This window comes from Spodoptera frugiperda, chromosome 25 (genome assembly GCF_023101765.2).
Source record: "Spodoptera frugiperda isolate SF20-4 chromosome 25, AGI-APGP_CSIRO_Sfru_2.0, whole genome shotgun sequence".
Taxonomy (NCBI): Eukaryota; Metazoa; Arthropoda; class Insecta; order Lepidoptera; family Noctuidae; genus Spodoptera; species Spodoptera frugiperda.
The window spans coordinates 17,679,577-17,699,835 of record NC_064236.1 but is presented as its reverse complement, the minus strand read 5'-3'; the positions used below and the strand labels follow the sequence as shown (position 1 = coordinate 17,699,835).

Genomic DNA, 20,259 nt, shown 5'->3' with positions numbered 1-20,259 from the left:
TAAAGCATCAGAGACTAGCCAGGAAAGAGAAAGATGGAGTTCTGGATACAGAGAGGAGACTAAAGCATCAGAGACTAGCCAGGAAAGAGAAAGATGGAGTTATAGATACAGAGAGGAGACTAAAGCATCAGAGACTAGCCAGGAAAGAGAAAGATGGAGTTCTGGATACAGAGAGGAGACTAAAGCATCAGAGACTAGCCAGGAAAGAGAAAGATGGAGTTATAGATATAGAGAGGAGACTAAAGCATCTGAGAATAGCCAGGAAAGAGATGGATGGAGTCCTGGATACAGAGAGGAGACTAAAGCATCAGAGACTAGCCAGGAAAGAGATGGATGGAGTTCTGGATACAGAGAGGAGACTAAAGCATCAGAGACTAGCCAGGAAAGAGATGGATGGAGTTCTGGATACAGAGAGGAGACTAAAGCATCAGAGACTAGCCAGGAAAGAGAAAGATGGAGTTATAGATATAGAGAGGAGACTAAAGCATCTGAGAATAGCCAGGAAAGAGATGGATGGAGTCCTGGATACAGAGAGGAGACTAAAGCATCAGAGACTAGCCAGGAAAGAGAAAGATGGAATTCTGGATACAGACTAAGACACTCATTCACTACAGCTTATATAAACATTATATCTACCATCTGTGTTGCGCGTTGCAATGTCTCTGCAATGTTCTCACATAATAATAATATGTACAAGTACTATATCAGAGAAATTGTAAATATATATTTAAAAAGGGTAACGAATGGAGTTTCTTGCTCGTTCTTCTCCATTCGAAGCTTCACTGCGGAACGAGCACCTCGCTTCACTGACAGACAGACTGACAGACAGACTGACAGACAAACTGACAGATAGACTGACAGACAGACAGACAGACTATTGTTTATTTCTTTCTTTGTTGACGTTTCAAAAGTACCTAAGTACCGTTTATGGTTTAATTGGAATAAATGATTCGACTTTAATGACAGCAGAGAACCTACAAGTCTACTTCAAATTAATATATATTAGTATTTATAATTTTAACATATTATAATAAATATATTACACTACAAATTAAATAAATAGGTAGATAAAATAATGAAACAAAGTCATACAATTATTCAATACATTTAATCGTAAACTTTGTCAGTATTTAAATAAAATTTCAATTTATGTGTACTATATACAACGTGTAACAAAATACCCATATACATCAAGAAGCACTGAAGAATACAGGTTGAATAGAACCTCTACACAAAGTTTCAGATAGGTACCAAATACTTGGTGTCGCATGGTTCTTGGTTTTATAAATCATACAAACGTGTCACAACACTACGTTGGTGACTCGCTAATTACGAAACAGTTCTTCTGTAAATCTGATCGCCTAGTACCTATCGACCAAATTTTAATTCGTATCAAAAATTTAAAAAAAGTTGATAAATTCATAACTTGGTAGCCTGAAAACATGAGTTTAAAAAACCCTTCCAGTATCGTTTGTTATGTTATCTAGAAACCGTGCACTTGATGTGTATACCCCCTTTTTGTTACACCGTGTATAAACTTAATATTTCATGTATAAAAATGATGATATAAGTGCATCTACAAATTTTCTCTTAAAATCTAAATGTGAATGAAATACAAAATGTGATCACTAAAATGTGTTCGTATTCTTTCATTACTTTAACCTGACCTTATAAATAGACAAACAGAAAGAAAACAGAAAACTTAACATTTGTAACTTTGTTAAAAAAAAATAACTCATAATAGTAAAAAAATTATAAATAAAATGCATAGAAAATAAATTACAATAGAAAGAAAAAAAATCATTACATTTATTATAAATATATCTCCACACGTGGTGTTTCCTTTCCTGAAATAACATATTTATTGTCAGAATGAAATATAAAGCAATGGATATAACAAAATTCGCAATGGCGAATATTGCAATGCATACAAATAATAAAAACGGGTACCCCAATTCGCATTGCTGTCAAAGTATCAGAAAAGTTGCAAATAATTATTATATTGTAATTCACAATTACATAATAAACTAAAAGTGAATCTTTTGACTCAGAATACACAAAAAATCTATCAACTTTGCTTGAATTGAACATTTTGGCAAGGAACTTACATGATCATATCCAACTTGGTCTTCAGTCTTGTCTGGGCACGGACGGGTACCTCCTATAAGTGAGGGACTTCCTTGGTGAGGCACTGTAAGCCCGCACTCCACCATAGAACTTGCCCTTCTGCGTTATAACCTCCAACCTTGCAGTCGCCTCAGCCCTCCCGAACTCGTTCTCAATAGTAATCCTATAAATCCCCACGTCTTCAATAGAAACCTGTTCAATTTCAAGGATTCTTAGCATATCATCCTTTTCTCTCATAGTTATTCTGGCTGATGGGGTTATGATGATGCCATCTTTGTCCCAAGTAGTCCAAGGGGACGGTTGGCCTTTGACCGCACATTTGAATGTGACGTGGTCTCCCTCTTCGACCACCTTGTTGAAGGGGTACGTGTAGAATGAGGGCGCCATTTGTCGGGACGGGCTGCAAAGACGGCGAGCGTCAGGGCCTGGCGAAGAAAGGAGTATAGTTAATTTTGCTAGGATAGATAGGTTTACACAGCAAATACATTCGCATAATGACCTATTAACGACAGCAGGTTTATAATCGTGGGCAACACAGGCTAGGCATACTTGTATCTGAGAGACTCTTCGTGAGGAGTAAGACCTGACTTACCAGGTGTTCTGGAGACGGATCTGGCGGGCGTACTTCGTGGAGTGGATCGAGGAGTGGAGGCAGCAGACAGCAGTGCTGGTGGACGCCGCAGCCGCTGACTGAGTGTATTCGGTTCTCCTGGAGCTGCAAAATAAACGTTATGGATGCAATTTAATTTTTAAAATGTCGCCAAACCAATTCAGCTGAGACAACAATGTGATAAAAATGCTAAGAAAAACTGTAGGTTCCGCTTTTCCTTGTGAAAACTTATTTATATATAAAATAAAATATATTCTACCAAAATATCGCATAAAAGAATTTCGAAATCGATAAACTATACATATACCATCGAAATCATGCTACTCTTGATTATAGATCACTACACCAAAGAGGCTGCAGATAACATCCGAAATTGTATCCTGGTATTCTGTAAATTCATACATACATAACTTATTACTTTTGCATGTGGGTTTGATCCCCGCGAATTGATCTCTGGTTCTCTGTTTGTCTTCGCACTGATACCAATTGGTGTGCACAATTTAGATAATGTCAATATGCAGTGATCGGCTTCGAAACATATCGTTACTATGTTAGGGATAATGAAGTCAGGCAAAATGTACAACTATAGACAGATCTATCGTTCAAAAGACGAGTGTAAAAATATCAGAGAATGAGTTAATTCGAAGCCGAAGCCATATTTACGTACAGACCTAAATAAGTAAGTATAGTCATAGTATTAGTGACTTACGATAGACCACAAGACAAGCACTAGACGTGGCCTTGCCGAGATTGTTGGCAGCTTCACAGGAGTAGGTGCCTTCATCCTCAGCAGTTACCTGCTTGATCTTCAGCCGGGCGGCACCTTCTTCGAACGTGGATTCAAAGTCCGGACAGTCACGTATTAACTGTAATAATTGAATAAAAGGACGGATTTTTTATTACTGGCAATATCGATATTGGAATATTTGTAGTTGGCAGTTATGTTATAGACGTCGTTTAAAACAAGTTAATTAACCAACATTATAGATAGGCTTAGACTCTGCTATTACTGAGAATATCGAAAAACTCAAACTCGTATTAAAAATCTTTATTTGTATGTTACTACTGACAAAAGGCCTCTTCTCACATAGAGAAGATGAGCATTAATCACTATAATTATATGCTTTCTCAACGCAGGTTGGAATATCAAACACATATTTAGAAATTATATTGTACCTACTTCACAATGTTTTCCTTCACAGTTTGTCAGTGGTAGAAAGTACATATTATAACTCAAAAAAGGTCATATTTGATAAAGGTATTTGGTGCATGAGAAGCAGGCGTCTTAAATCTCCGGACCACGGCATAAGAAGTCACAAGTACTTTTTCTTAGTTTTCATAAAGGGAAATACACAGATCATACGGCAGCTGGGCAACCGGCTACCATGTGCCACATAACTTGTAGCGGGTTCGATTCCCGCACGGAGCAAATCTTTGTGAGATCCACAAATTCTTGTTTCAGGTTGTAGGTATGTTTATAGACACACCGACGACACAGGAAAAACTGCTAATGTGAGGGAAGGTAAAAAAACCCTATCAAGTGTGGACATTATGGGTCCTATCCTATCCTCCAATGTAGAAGAAGACTGTCACTTGAGTTCAAACTCACCTCGTTGTAGTGGAACCACCTGATGTCTGGCTCCGGGTTGCCGGAGACGTGACACTCGAACTCCACCGCATCACCATCATACGACAGCAAGTCCGTCAGCTCTCTCTCGAAACGAGGTATCACATCAACGCGGCTGGAATGAGCAGATAAATAAATATTTGACGAAAAAATTATGTTTGTATTGAATTAACCCCTAAAAGAACGACAACGCACTTGTGATGCCTCTGGTGTTGTTTATTTCTTTATTTGTCAGAACAAGGTTTGTATAAGAAATAATTATTTAACTAATCATTTTGTGCTCCCTTCCATGTACACATTTAGAGATTTTATAATAGTTTACAATATGCGTAATATATTTACATTGTTCATTCACCGTAAAAATGAGTCTCAAATCTTTCCATTACATTACAACGGTGCTGAAAATCACAATTTTGCTTCATCAAACACCTAAATGGAAACTTTAACATTTCATTTTTAGTATGACGTCAAACAACGCGAACATTTAGTAAGTATACATATAGTAGAAACACAATAAATCTATGTTTGTATGTCTGTACGTTAGACAAACTTTATTTGGTTTTAAAAGACAAAGGCGAAAGTACAAAATGTTTTTTAGGTACTTATGTCAAATGCTAGAACTAGCAAACCTATTCCTCTTACATTTATCAAAGCAACTTTATTTTCTACACGATAAGGTACACATTTAGGGTCTCAGCACACATATGGGATCGGAAAGGGATCGTCACCGTATCGCCTCGAGCCGTTCAGAATGGTTTGTATTAAACTCCCTACTGCAACGCACACTAATCGGAATAATAACGTAATCGCCTCGCCTCGGAACAGGCTCCGAACTTGAATTCCCGCGCTTACGGCTCATCGTCTCCACGCTGACGTTTCTCCGTCCCCGCGCTTACGTCTCTCCGTACCGACTAACTATCGTGTTAGTCTAGTCGGTGTCGCCTAGCCGTAGCCGAGTTGACGTACAGGCGCTGCTGATACGCTTTCGTTACGTGCATACGGTAGGTTGACGCCTGGTTGACAGCGAGGCGAAAGGCGTTACGGTTACGATCCCTTTCCGATCCCATATGTGTGCTGAGACCTTTAAAATGCGCAAAAGGTGCTGGCCTGCTGTTATTAATTCTTGGTCTAGATACTTGGTCAGTAAACTACTTAGCCAGTAAACTACGAAAAAAAAACATGTTATATTAAACAGCTTCATTCAGCTTCGCCGTTGGTTATTTGATTGAATGAGGTACTTTATTAAATTAACATTTTTATCATCTTAACTTCTGATTTGTATTCGGTATTAAAACAATATAAAGCACAAAGTATGTATTAATTAATCGCTATTTCGTTCAAGTTAGTTCTTTCGATAGAAATAAGTACAAACTAAATACAAAAATAGTGAAATGCATATTTAGTCTTGAACGGTGTCATTAACACGAAATGCTTAAGTATACATATAATACAACTTTGTTACATAATACATAATAGGTATAGTAAGTTGGATTTTACATGACCCCTACTCTAATATGTAATGTCATTGGCACTATCATTCATTATGGGTGTGAAGTGCAGTCGTCTCTCCATATAAATTAAATTAAGTAATAATTGTGATAATAATATATCAATATTAAGAAATTAAGTTGTATTATTAACAATAAGACCAATTCATGGTGTCAGAAATCAAGATAACCTAACCGTCAAAAATAACATGTGTACGGAAGGAGTCGGCGATACGAAGTGCCATGTGGTCGGGTTGAAAAACTTGGAAATATCGTCGGAGGCAACTGCATACTACGCGGAAGCATGACAAAATAGGCTGGAGCTGTACCTGCTGCTATACAACCTTCATAGCTCCGTCCCTCTCGCACTGCTCAGTGATCGACCATTCTGACACAATTGTAATAGCAGACTAAGGCCCCTGCTGGCGTCCGGTTTGGATAATACGAGGAGAAACGGAAAGTGGCAATTCTGTTGCACAGTATCGGGCCGAAAGGTATAGAGATATGTATCACTTTCAATATCAGCGTAGATGATGCGAAGATTAAGGATGTTAAGGCCAAATGTGAAATGATGTGATGTGAATGTGAAAATTACCATGTGGCGATACATATTTATTACACGAAGGCAAAGTCAATCGGAAAACATCGATGATTTTATAACCGATCTGGAAATAAAAAGTCAAAATCCATACTTACTGATAAAACTACTATGTTTAATAAAATATAACACTGAACGGACTAAGATTTGGAATTTGGCGTCGTAGCTGTGGTCGTAGTAACATTTATTCAGCTCAAAATTACCTTACCCATGATGTGACACACATAGCTATTGAAGGTGGGACAGATTTCATAGAAAATGGTATCCTTCTTTGCAATTAGACTAGTCAAACATAAGTCAGAGGTTCTTACAAAAACCTAACCTCACGTATGAAAGAATGCGGGAGCTGGCAAAAATTTTAATAGTTACTCAGCAGGATGCAGCGAGGATGATAAAAAATATATCGTCCAAGACGGCGAAAATGTAATGCGTCTACGTCCATTGGGCCACGAGGAAGTCTCCCAGTCCGATGAGGCAGTCAGCATCAACATGTTGTCGCTGTGGGCAGTCTCATCGAACAAAATACCCAACGATTGGAGTAGAATGCAGGTCTTGTAACTCTTTTAGTCATTTTGTTAAATGATTCAAAGATAACCATGTCACACAGTTGTATTCGTCACATTCGTCAGTCAGCAACATTTTGTTGGAATTTTAAGCTTTAAATTTTAAGTCGAGTCAAAACCAGAAAGTCATTTACATAAACAGCACTAACACACCACTCAAGTCAAAAAAATAGTCAAAGTGCAAAATAGAAAATAATGCTCATTGCTATAAGAGATTATATAGTAAAAATAAAAGTCAAATGTAAACATTCATAGTCCAGGTCAAAGTTATAATAATTCTAATAAATTCAATAAGAACAGTCAGTTCGTCAAAACGTCACATGTCATACACAAACACTTCAAAAACTTTCATTACCACAAGAAGCATTATACAAGGAAATCACATCGTTGTCAATCAAATAAAAGTGGTTCAGTATCACAAACAAATAATAACAACAGTCATTCAAATGTACCAAACGTAGCATCTCATCTAAATAATTGAAACCAACAATTAAGTCATGTCAAAGGTAATTCAGTTTCAGAAAATCATTATTCATGTAGTTCGTGGAAAATAAACATACACGTGATACACGTGGGTAAGTGACAAATTAATTATATCATAGATTCAGGCGCAGATGTCAATGTCATATCAGCTGTCAAAATCTTAAAATTTCTTAATCTGTCAAAATCACAAATTGACAGATGTCATGTAAATGTCACAGGATTTGGTGGCAATAACATTCCAATTTTAGGCAAAGTAAATTTAAAATCTTATTTAAATATTGAAAATAGAAAGAATTGTGAAAATATAGTGTTCATTGTAGCAAACATAGGTACTTGGTCTGTCCAACTGTCTTAGGTCTTCCAACTTGTGAAAAATAAGGTATAATAAAGCGTGTATTTTCCATAAGGAAACAAGATTTTTGTAAACAAATTCTTACACAATATGATTTGTTTAAGGGTCTTGGATGTCTACCCCCAGCCTGTCATCTGAAACTCAAGCCTGGTGCAGTTCCATGTGTTGATCCGCCAAGGAAGGTTCCGTTTGCGTTGCAAGGAAAACTGCGCGAGGAATTGCATGGCATGGAGCAAATGCAAGTCATACAAAAAGTTACAAAACCAACTGAATAGATAAATTCTGTGGTAGTCACTGTCAAAAGTTCAGGTCAACTAAGAATATGCATAGATCCTAGAAACTTAAATAATTGTATAATGAGAGAACATTATTCGTTAAAGTCTATAGATGAAATACGGTCACAGCTCAAAGGCGCTGCATGTTTTACACATCTAGATACTTTTTCAGGATTTTGAGTGATAAAGTTAGATGAATATAGTTCAGATTTGTGTATTTTCCAAACACCATTTGGTAGATACAGATACTTAAGATTGCCTTATGGCATAAGTGCTTCATCAGAAATATTTCAAAGAATTATAATGAATTTGTTTGGTGATTTGGAAGGAGTTTTAATTTTTGTAGATGATATTTTAGTTGATGGACGAAATCAGTCGGTTCATAATGAAAGACTACATAAAGTAATGCAAAGAGCATGTCAAGTCAATTTAAAATTTAACAAAGAAATATGAAATTTGGAAGTGTCTGGGGTATGTTTTCTGGGTTATGTATTTAATAAAGATGGTGCTAGGGTTGATCAAGAGAAAGTCAAAGCAATACTCAAGATGCCCACATCAACCAATGTCAAAGGGTTGCAAAGAATATTAGATTTCATGAAGATTTTGTCAGAGAAAACTTAAATAATAAGAAATCATTTAAAAAACGATTTAGTCTGGATTTGAGATGAGAATTAAGAAAATATGTCTTAAAAATTTTAAGGAAGAGATCACGAGGTCACCAATCTTAGCACAATTAAAATCCACAAATTCCTTTAGTTTTGTCAATAAATTCCTTAAAGTTAACATTAGGTGCAGTAATTTTACAAAAAAAAAAATAAACCTATAGCTCTAAAACTCTCACCATAACCCAGGAAAGATATGCTCAAATTGAGAAAGAATTGTTAGCAATACAATTTGGTTGTATACCGGATCTGTACGTTAGATAAGCCTCGATTATACGACGGAGGTAGGTAGGCACCCGATGATACCGTAGTGCCTCCAAAATGCAGCTCCAAGGCAGAGAGTTCAAGGCGTTGGCGATGTCCAAAGACCCCCGCCACGACCCCTGGGTTGGTTGTCCTGGATTCGAGAACCGGAGTAGGCACTCCGGTTCTCGAATCCGAAGTTTCGTTTAATTTTCACCCGTAAGTTTTATTGATTGACTTATAAAATTACTTAAAATAACGTTTTATTTTTAATTTCATATCAAAACCTATTTATTTATCTTCATTTCATTCGTTCATTTTTGTTCACGAAAGTTCGCAATAAATAGAATTGTAGTATGCAATCTGCGAAGTTTCGGACGAAACTTCGTTTTTCGTTGAATTAGAGTAGGCCCCCTGAGTCTGAAATGTCATGTCATGTAAATTTAATGTATGCAAATCTTGCAATTAGTAAAGAAATATTATTATTAACGATGACCTAATAATAAAATCAATGTAAGTCCATTATTAAAACCATTTTGGAATACTCAAGCTGAAATTTACATATTATGTCATTAAAGATTTAATATTTAAAGGTTCAAAATTAATTGTTCTTAAGTCAATGTATAAAGAGATGTTAGATAAAATTCATAAGGGTCACCAAGAAAAAAATAATATTTGAAATTAGCCAGATAATCTTCATATCGGCCAAATATGTCTACAGATATAGAAAACATAGAACAGAACAATGTTTAATCTGTGCTAACATCAAATCATGTAATAAAAGGAACCACTACACTTTTTTTTAAATTTGTAAGTATTTATGGCAACAAGTTGGTATAGATTTAATGTATTTTGATAATTTATCATATCTAATTGTGTGACAATTACCCTGTTCCTTCTCCTGCTTTTCGAGCCGGAGCCCCGGTAAACCCGCTAGGTAGTCCGCAGCTCCGGATCAGGCATCAGCCCTACTGGGCTCCGTCTGTGGTGGTCTGATGGCTCTTTGAGGCGCGCGCGTAACGCTACGCGTCGCACGCACAGGTCTGGTTCTGTTCGGGCGGTGAGCTACCCTTGCTCGCCGTCCGCAGGCCCGCACTGGACACTAATTATCCCAATAAGTGGATCGGGAGAGGCGGACCTGTACCGTGGCCAGCTAGAAGTTCAGACCTGACCCCTATGGATTTTTATGTGTGCGCCTCAAAGAGAGCCCAGTAGGGCTGATGCCTGATCCGGAGCTGCGGACTACCTAGCGGGTTTACCGGGGCTCCGGCTCGAAAAGCAGGAGAAGGAACAGGGTGGTTTTTAGTCAGTAAGAGTCTGACACTCTCTCTCGCCTCGCCCAAGGTGGGAGAAGACATTGGATGATTTTCTCCACTCAAAAAAAAGCCACTCCCTGACACTCCTTCTGAAGTGAAGTGAACCAGTTTGTTTTATTTTGTTATCTGACTCAAGTTAAATTTGAAGCTTAAATATCGATATTCTTATTACTACCTTGTAGTACTTCATCGATGTTTTGGCAAAGAATTCAAATTATTCCCTATCATGTAATGTTATACCTTATCAGAAAGCTGAAGAATTGTAGATATTTTAACGCACATTTGCAGAACAGTTGTCATAGACTTTTTTTTTAATATCTTACAAAGAAAAACAACTTATCACAAATTTATTTACTTTTTTTAACATTCGATCGTCTGCTACGACTCCGTTGGTACAGTTATTTACAGTTTTAGTTTTCTAAATAATAAAGCAACTAATCTACTACACAAAAAAGCAAAAACAAAACAAAATTTAGCCACCAAAGACAAAACAAGGGAGAAATAGCCAAAAAATGGGAAATTTTATCAAAAAAGTTAAAATGCCGATAATTTGAAAACGGTTAAGTTTGGGATATGGGGTTCCATGGTCAAATCAGTCAGGAATGATGTAAACTATCACGTCTTAAAGGATTAAGGTCGACTTACCCTTTAACCCTGTATAAAAGGCTAAAGCCAATATTAACACGGGGGTCTTTTAAATTTTTAATTTAATTTTTTTACCAAGCGCCGTCAAGTATTTTAAAATTAAAAATGTAACCGCCTACACCTGTGTCTACCCACTGCTAGTTTACAAGTCGTTCACCAATCGTCGTTCATCACCAGATGATAGCAGTACCAACGTAAACGTATACCCTACCGAACAAAAAAAGTATCACGCAAATCGAACCAGAACTGTTTAAGTAATCGATGTTCACTTCGAACTATCGTGAAAATGACGTCGTTCAAGTACTTGTTTTATCAGTAGCCAAGTAATGCATTTTTTGCGTTATAATTGGGTACTATCCTCGGTCAAAAATAAATTATTACAACTTTTCAATATAATAAATTGATGAACTATTTAATTTTCGATTTTTTCTAGAAATAAGTCTGCTATTTGACGTCAAAAACTTATGACGTCATAACGCACTATTTCATACAAAGTTCATAGAAAATATCGTTTTTGACGTTTCGAAAAAAGTATTGAATTTGACTAGTAGGAAAGTAGCCTATTGCATTTGTGCTTTAAACACGTAGTGTGTGTAATTATAACTTAAAAATTGCATTACTTGGCTACTGATAAAACTATCAAAACAACCATGTTTAATGAAGAATAACTCTAAACGGACTAAGATTTGGAACTTGGCGCCATAGTAACTTTTATTCAGCTCAAAATAACCTATCCAATGATGCAATGCTGTAACACACATAGCTATTGGAAGATGGGACCAAGATTTGCATCCTCCTTTCTATGGCACCTAAGTTGAGCCAATCCGCATCGAACAAAAAAAGAATCACGCAAATCGGTCCATAAACATCGGCGTAATCGGTGTACATACATAGAAAAGAAACAAAAATACCGGCCGAATTGAGAACCTCCTCCTTTTTGGGAAGTCGGTTAAAAACAGTGCACATTAAAAAATAAACCTTAATACAAATACATACTTAAACGAAACTCATACAACTGCGTCCCCTCCCCATCGTACGGACCGCATCATCAGCAATGCCTACATGCGATGACTACTGATGACGTCATACGGAATGCATACGATGCGTGCGATGCGAACAATGCGGGCCTGTGGACCTTAAAAAAGAAATTAAATAAAGGAACTCACCCATATCTCACGTTGTGCGAATCGTCAGTCGAAGAAGGATCTGAAATTAAAGAATAATTACATTACCTATATAATCACTATTTCAGATGTAACTCGGGTAAAGCTCTCGGGTTTCAGATTAGATTCAGATCTTATTGGGGTTTAGGTTTTAGATATTTGACTGCACGGTTGGCGCGGTGGCTGGGCAACTGGCTGCCGTGCAACGGGTAGCGGGTTCGATTCCCGCACGGAGCAACTCTTTGTGTGATCCACAAATTGTTGTTTCGGGTCTGGGTGTCATGTGCATGTGAACTTATGTGTTTGTAAACGCACCCACGACACAGGAGAAAATCCTAACATGGGGCAACGTCTTTTTAAAAAGAAAAAAAGAAAAAGAAAAAAGGAAAGAAGAAAGAAAAGATTTTTTAGGTATTTTGGTTTTAGTAACTCTGGTGGTAGAGTGTCCCTGGGCGGCGCTGACTGCTTACTATCCGGTGACTGCTCGTTTCTCACCGACAGTCATAATGTGTGGTAGACTAGTGTATAAAGTATTTATAAAACTTATGTAGGTAGGTTTCAATCAATACATCTTTATACACTTGGTAATTCAAATGAAAAAAAAAACATTACTATGTAACACAATAATTTTCAAAATGTATACAAAGAGATTTTATAGGGACCTCATGATAGCTTCGAGTTACCGAGAGGTTCGAATTATCGAAGGTTAGTTATAATACGGCTATGTGTTTCTCAAGATTTCACCCGCGACACGAGAGAACTACTTCCAATACCAAGATAATAATAAAAAAGTAACACACATCGATCCAGTTATTTTAGATTGATTGCGTAATTGCACATAGTTTTTTTTTCTATATGTCAGTGATATACCATTTTGGAATCCTCGTGATGAGCTCTTTAATTTGATACCCATATTGTAGCAAATAAATGTATTTAATAAATCTAAGAACACTTGGGTAATTAAGACGAATCCAACGATGCCCTGATTGTCGAAATCCATCAAGCCGTTTCGAAGAAATGAGGTAATAAAGAATATTATGCTCATACATACAAGATACGCGCGAAAAACATAACCCTTCCTTGGCAGTCGGGTAAAAATAATCACTCTCATTCATAAATTTGATGAACTAAGAACTTAATTTTCGATTTTTTCTATCTAAATTTCTAGAGTGTAATTATTTTTGAATATTTTATTGTATTGAAAAGTTGTAATAATTTATTTTTGACCCAGTCATCATCCCTATTAAAAACATATAAAATTTATAAAACCCATCTCAAAGAAATCTACCACGATTCTGAAGCAACAAAAATTGCAGCTTAAGATCAAGTAGAATAAAACGCTGATTCATTTTAACGCGAAATCAGTAGGTGGAGTCTGTATAACCACAAAATTGATTAATCTAAGCTTCACCGCAATGGGTAAGCGGATTGGTTCCCGCGTCATGAGATTCACGCGTCAACGAGCCTGACGTTACGTTTGCTATCGTTTGAGAGAGCTGTGAGAGAAAGAGATAAGTAGATACGTTGAATTGTGTTTTCTGTTTTGTTCCGAAGCCGGTAGGAGAAATAGAGGTTTGTACTATTGTACTCTTTCTTTTTTTACGGTAGTGAACTGTCTCTATCTATCCTAAGGGTGATTGGGTAGAGTGCTAGACGATACTTATGTATGTAATATACCTGTGTGCATAATATAATTATGATCTGTATTAGGTTAGGTTTAAAAAATATACAATAGTATAATATATGTTAGATTAGGTTTAAAAAAATACGTAAGTAGTTCCTGAAATGAATTCACGAACTACGTAAAGATTTTAACTACAGCGTCACGCATTTTAACCGAAGGAGTAGGCAGAGTGCATCTGCACATTACGACGTAATGCCACTGTACAATGTACGCACACTTTTCACCATGTCTTGTGTTAAAAGTCACATGTTATAGGTGTATATAGCCTATTGTCATATATCTACTGGGCACAATTCCAGACTCCGCGCTACAGCTGAGAATTTTTTGAAAAACCGATAAAAGCCGAGTAATACCTTTGGCCAACCCGGAATTCAAACCCGAGACCCCTTATTCAGCAGTCGCACTTGCGACCCTAAGAAAAGTAAAATTGTGTTAGAAAGACAAGAGTATACCCGAAGCCATGGAGATTCAACAATGCTTTACTTAAAAATTACTCTATGGTAACAAAGGAAAATCGCACCACAATGAAAGACAAAGAAACGGTAACTACTAACATTATGTAGTAAAATGGGGTGAATAGGGATCGAGAGGTGAATAGGGACAGAAGAGGGGTGAATAGATACTATGAAGAATTCCCCTATACCTATTCACCTCTCTTCTGTCCCTATTCACCTCTCGATCCCTATTCACCCCATTTTACCGTACCTACATAAACGCGCGGGCCCACCGGCCCACAGCGGCACACGCTATGCACGGGCACGCGGCGCATTTTAGCTGCGTGTAATGGTTTGTTTGGCATCGTGGGTCTACGTCCCCACTGGAGTACATGAATATGACCCACGGCTATGTATAGCGTGCCACGGCGCACGGAGAAGCCACGCACGAAGTAGGAGGTGTATGACTGAAACCTGCGCTGTGATAAGCGAGCTGTACATAGTCGTAGGTCACGTGACGTCAATTCATGCGTACCCTCTCCGTGGGTTACAGTGAACAAAACCACATACATTTTCTCACAAACGAAGCTTGATACACGTGCGTAGCCCGCGGCTTTAGGCACATAATACACCCACGGTCCCACTCGCGTTAATGAAACCCACGTAATAAGAATATGGTGTGAGAAACTTTTCGAATTCCGACAGCATGACGGCAAATAAGTATCAGAACGATAACAACCCCACCTAGTATAATGTTACCTAATAAAATCTGCTATGGGGGGTATTGAGCCTGAGCCTGAGCCTGAATTTGGGACGCAGAACGTAGCCGTTGCAATATAATTTAAAGATGGGGGAGAGGACCCCAGTATCAGTAACCTCTGACATACTAGTAAGAGAATATTCCCAGGACTCATCGAATCCTCTCAAACGCTGGCAACTAGGGCACGTGACACCCAACTGGCACAGGTCACCATTGACGTCAATTTTGACCTCTTTTAATAAAATAGGTCGCTGGGAACGCATTCTCGCATTTGCGCAGTGAATATAGGGCTTATGTTGTTACGTAACTGAAATCAATAAATTCAACCATTTTTTTCTAAAGCAATCCATATAATATTTCACGGCAAACCGGAGCAACGAATTGACGTGATTTTTTTAAATGGAGACATGACTACTTATTGTTCGCTTCCAACTCCCCATTTGCCTAAAATGGGGGATGAAAGTTTGTATGGAACATTCCTCAATGCTCAAGGTAGAAAGCTACCCGCGCCTTCACTCGCGCACTTTTAAGAGGTTTTTTTTGAGTGCGAACAATCGTCTTATGACTTCTCCCGCCTTGGGTGAGGCGGGAGGGAGTGTCAGACTTACTGACTAAAAACTAGCTTTGAGCCGGAGCCCCGGTAACCTTTTACGTTGTCGCTCCGGATCGGGCACGGGGCATCAACCCTACTAGGCCCCACCTGTGGTGGTTTGGCTCTTTGAGGCGCGCGCGGAAATCGACGCGCCGTACGCACGGGTCTGGTTCTGATCGGGCGATGAGCCTTACCGAGCCTACCCTTACTCGCCGTTCGCAGACCCGCACTAACGGTGGCCAAAGATCGTCACGCGACCTCGGACGCCCGGAGTATCTTCTGCAGCGGCTGGGGCGTGAGGAGGATCGTTTCCTCACGCGCTCCGCCTCCTCCTTAGCTAGCATGACTGCTTCGCAGAAGGAGGAGACGGCGTCCGCATAGCGCTCCGCACTATGGCCTGAATCAGAGTCGGACGCGAGAGGTCACCGTCGCCGATCACATCCTTAAGGACACGGCGGTGCACAGCCCATGCAGGGCACACTGCTACTGGTCTTCACCTTAGATTTGGCATCCACACTGGGGCAGAGCAGGCCCCGTCCGTTACCTTTAAGTGGTTGGGGGCAGGATTACAAAAAAAAAAAAAAAAAGAAATGGTGCACTTTTTTTTTGTTTGTCACAAACAATCCGTATACCTACAAATTTTTAGCTTTCTACTTTTAACATTGCCAAATTTCTCCATACAAACTTCCACCCGACATTTTAGGTGTTAAAAACAGACAAAAAAACCACGTCTATTTCTAACTTCGTTCTGCCGTGTAAAATGGACAAACAAGAAGACACATACGTTATAATACTCGTATAGATTTGTATGTAATCTGTCATTTTTTGACAAGTGACTTTACAAAGCCAATGTACCATTGACAATATTTTTTTAAGATATTACCATACGTAACTATGCTAAGAGGTCTAGAGTTAGAGAGAGAAATCGTTAAAGAGCTATAACACATCTTAAGCACATTACACAGATCCGGACTACCTAGCGGGCTTATCTGGCTCCGGTGCGAAAAGCAGGAGTAGGAACGGGGTGGGTTTTCTTGTTTGAGTGGGGACTATACATAGGCTGGGGGCAGCGCCTAAAATACAGCACACCCATTTTCGCTACCTACTGCTCCCCACAACCTATTATTACCCTGCAATTACACTTTACCCGACTTCAGATTGCACTTAACAATTGCACCCACGGTTCTACGAAATAAGTTAATAATTACTTTATATAAATATATTACACAACTTTATGAATTAAGAATATTTGATCGGTATTCCTTTGAGTCAGTATAGCATCCATCTCTGTCACTCACTTATGTAGAAGACAATTGTGCGAAAGAGGTAGCGATAGGCTTCGAACATAGCACACAAGGTTCAGTTTTGAATCAACTTTGTGTAAGTAGGTATAAATAAAGACTAAAGAATCAGGTCAAAATAACGTTTGAACATGAAGGAAAAATATTTGAAAAGGTTTTTAATTTTTTATAAAGTCTGTACCGCCATGGGTTTTTTGCCCGATGGTAAGCGACTAATACTAATATACTAATAATAATATAATATCTTGACTTGGCTCACGAGGTTGTCGATATATGGAATGTGGATTCGGCTATCGTTGTGCCGATAGTCGTGTCGGCCAACGGATTAATACCCAGCATCCTCGACAACCACCTTAGGAGGCTGGGGTTGGGCGGATGAATCAAGGGTCTGATGCAGAAGGCAGTACTCTGGACTCTCTACTGAAACGGCACGTATTGTGAGGAGGTTTCTGTCTCTGGAGCCCTAACCACCGGTAGCTTGGACCATTCTCCCGCTACTGGTCGGCTCCTATTTTTATATTTTTATTTTATTTTGTAAGTAGTATTTAAGAATGTAATTTTAGAGGATTTATATGTATATAATAATAAATAAATATAATATTATTCTCAGCTTTCACGAGATGCAGGACTATTGTGAGATGTGATAAAGATAAATGATAGGGTTATGGGTGTGCTTGGCTATTGAACAGTTAAGCAGTTAACTATGGAATACTATAGTCCCTGCCGTTGACCAATATATAAACAGGCAGGGGTGGAATAGCAAACTTAATTAATGGGCCCCCAGAACAGATTCGAGATTTTAGATCGTCTTCTTTCGATAAATAATACGTAGCACTAGTTTTTGCAAGCAACATCGATCAAGGAATCTCAATAGGTTCAGTGAGGCTCAAGCCGACGCCCCGACGACATGCGTGACTGTAAAACAAATCGCATAACAGTAATCGCAAAGTATATTTACCTTTAGCCAATATCTGTAATGAGATGATCGCTTTAGCTTCTCCATGCACATTCCTGGCGACTACAGAGTAGGCTCCTGTGTAATCCAGCTTGGCGTGAGGTATTTCGAACCGATACTCTGGACCATCACCCACTCTCTTGAAGTGGGTCGCATCGCGGTAGTAGTCCGGCTGCGAAAAGTAATAGTGCTATGTTAAAAAAGAGATTATGACTAGTATGAATTTGTTTATGTTTAATGAAATCGAAACGAGAGCTCATTTGGCACTCACATTTATCGGCTCGAATAAACCAACCAATCAGAGCGAACGCGCTCTCGTTTCGGTCTCGTTAAATGTAAAAGAAATTCGTACTGAACCCTCAGATATACCAATATAAAGGTACCTACGCTATTGTTGGTTTTACTTTAACTGGAACTGCCTTGACTTTCTTAATGTATAGATATATAGAAAGATATATAGATCTGCTTACCTACATAAGTAGATAATAATATTATTAAGTACCAAACCATCATTATGTTGGCTAACGCACGGACGCAGAATGTGAGTTGCCGGGACGATCGTGTAAGTAATTATTTGGTAAAATACCGATAACTTTAAATGATTTAGATATATTATGTAACCATTAAAGCTAATTCAATAATCTGTAATACCAAAACAACCAATTTTACGAGCAAGTCGTAGTTCATTTCCAAAGCAAAATTTCAGTTCAAACTATTCCGCTTACACAAGCTCTTACTATCTCGTTAAAACAGTTTTGAGACTAGCAGCGCCATCTATTAACAGTTACATCCAATGACTAGCCACTAGTGCAACGAACAGTTCCCCGCCCAACACATAGATGTCGCCACCGTCAGGCATGAAAATTCAACATTTTAGTACAACGACATCTCTCAACAATTCATAGTGAGGAACTAACTTTGTAATATTTTTGTAAAATGTGTTTTATTGTTTAAATAAGACTTTTTACAATTGTTTGTTACTAAAACTGAATGCAAGAAACAGTTTAGCATTGAGTGATATAAAAAAATAAGGGTTTAAGCGTCCGGATTACTTGTAATAACGAATTTAAAAAAGATGCAAAAATTGACTGGTGTGCTAACTTTTGGTCATTTTTAACTAGGTTTATTTTAGCGAGGGACAAACAATGAGTTTCTTTATCATTCGGAGAACATACTGACTATATTAAGGCACACGTTTATCTATTTCAAATTAATCTAAATAGATATGAACACGACTTATGTGCTCAATTTCATTTTAATTAACACTTGGTCTGGTCGATCATATATTTAAGACTAGCTGACCCAGCGAACTTCGTACCGCTTTCGCGTAGCAATGATGCTCTACTTTATTTTGTATAGCTGAGTTATGTATGAGTCCCTATTCAATTTGAATTGGAATCTATAAATATCCTCCATATAAAAATGAATCCATAATTTCCTGATCTCACTATACCTGAAAAGGACTTTACTAATTTAAAAAAAAAGCAAAATATATTTTCATAATAGTGTTTATTTCATAGGATTCAATCATTTCACTGTCCTGCAGGCGCCTTATCGGCTCTGATGACAATTTTGTGATTATCTGATGCGCATGCGGTCTAATGCATTTGTGAATGTCTAATGCATCGGTCTAATGCAACTAATTCATTGTGTTGAAGGAAAAATGTTTGAAGTTGTTCATCACAATGGATCTCTTTACTGAGTTGTTGTGTGCGCAACGCTGATCGACTTCTCTTGCTGAATTGTCCATAAAATATATTTGCAAAAATGTATAGTCTTCAACAGGCACTGGCAATAAGGAACCTGTTTGATGATATATTTGAATCCCTGAATCTGCAAGAATATAAATATGTATACAGGCAATTGTATAGCAAATTGTACCACCATGTGGCTCGCAAAATACTGCCACAATACTTTACATCATTTCAAATTAAAACTACTTTTAACCTCGACATTAAACAGCCTTCCACGGCAGCTTTAGGTAGTAGGCTTTACCAAGAATATCTTGCTCATGCCACTATAAAATACAACATGTTATAAATGTTGCTGATTAAGTCTTCGGATTATAGACTATTATTATGTATTTGATTTATTGTTTACAAAATAAACACATCACTGACTCGACATATTTTGCACCAGCTACATGGTTTTAAAACTAAAAAAAAACGTTTGCCATTATACTTACTTGCCAAAAGTAGGCAAAAAATTGTCTCGTATAACTTTTGTTGCCCCAAATGATGTCATTTGAAAGCAATTATTGTACTGCTGGATATGAGTCAAAAAATGAACCAATGAATGTAGTGGCTCTGGTGGCGGTACCAATGACGTCAATTTGACTTGGCCGCTGGCGCAACACAATCCAGAGGCTTCATTTTTTAATTT

At 38.0% G+C, this 20,259-nt stretch overlaps 1 protein-coding gene across 5 annotated transcripts in view; it reads right to left on the bottom strand.

The window, feature by feature from the left end:
• Positions 1 to 1,089: 1,089 nt before the first annotated feature.
• Positions 1,090 to 20,259, bottom strand: part of LOC118262676 (titin homolog) — a 185,241-nt gene continuing 166,071 nt past the window's right edge. For all 5 annotated transcript variants that reach the window (XM_050703908.1, XM_050703910.1, XM_050703911.1 and 2 more), the window contains 7 exons: positions 17,881 to 18,049; positions 12,155 to 12,194; positions 4,347 to 4,479; positions 3,447 to 3,603; positions 2,720 to 2,842; positions 2,109 to 2,552; positions 1,090 to 1,847 (listed from right to left, as the gene is read on the bottom strand). In XM_050703908.1, the coding sequence (XP_050559865.1) occupies positions 2,131 to 2,552; positions 2,720 to 2,842; positions 3,447 to 3,603; positions 4,347 to 4,479; positions 12,155 to 12,194; positions 17,881 to 18,049 (1,044 nt within the window). In that variant the 3' untranslated portion in view covers positions 1,090 to 1,847; positions 2,109 to 2,130. The remainder of the gene's footprint in view (positions 1,848 to 2,108; positions 2,553 to 2,719; positions 2,843 to 3,446; positions 3,604 to 4,346; positions 4,480 to 12,154; positions 12,195 to 17,880; positions 18,050 to 20,259) is intronic.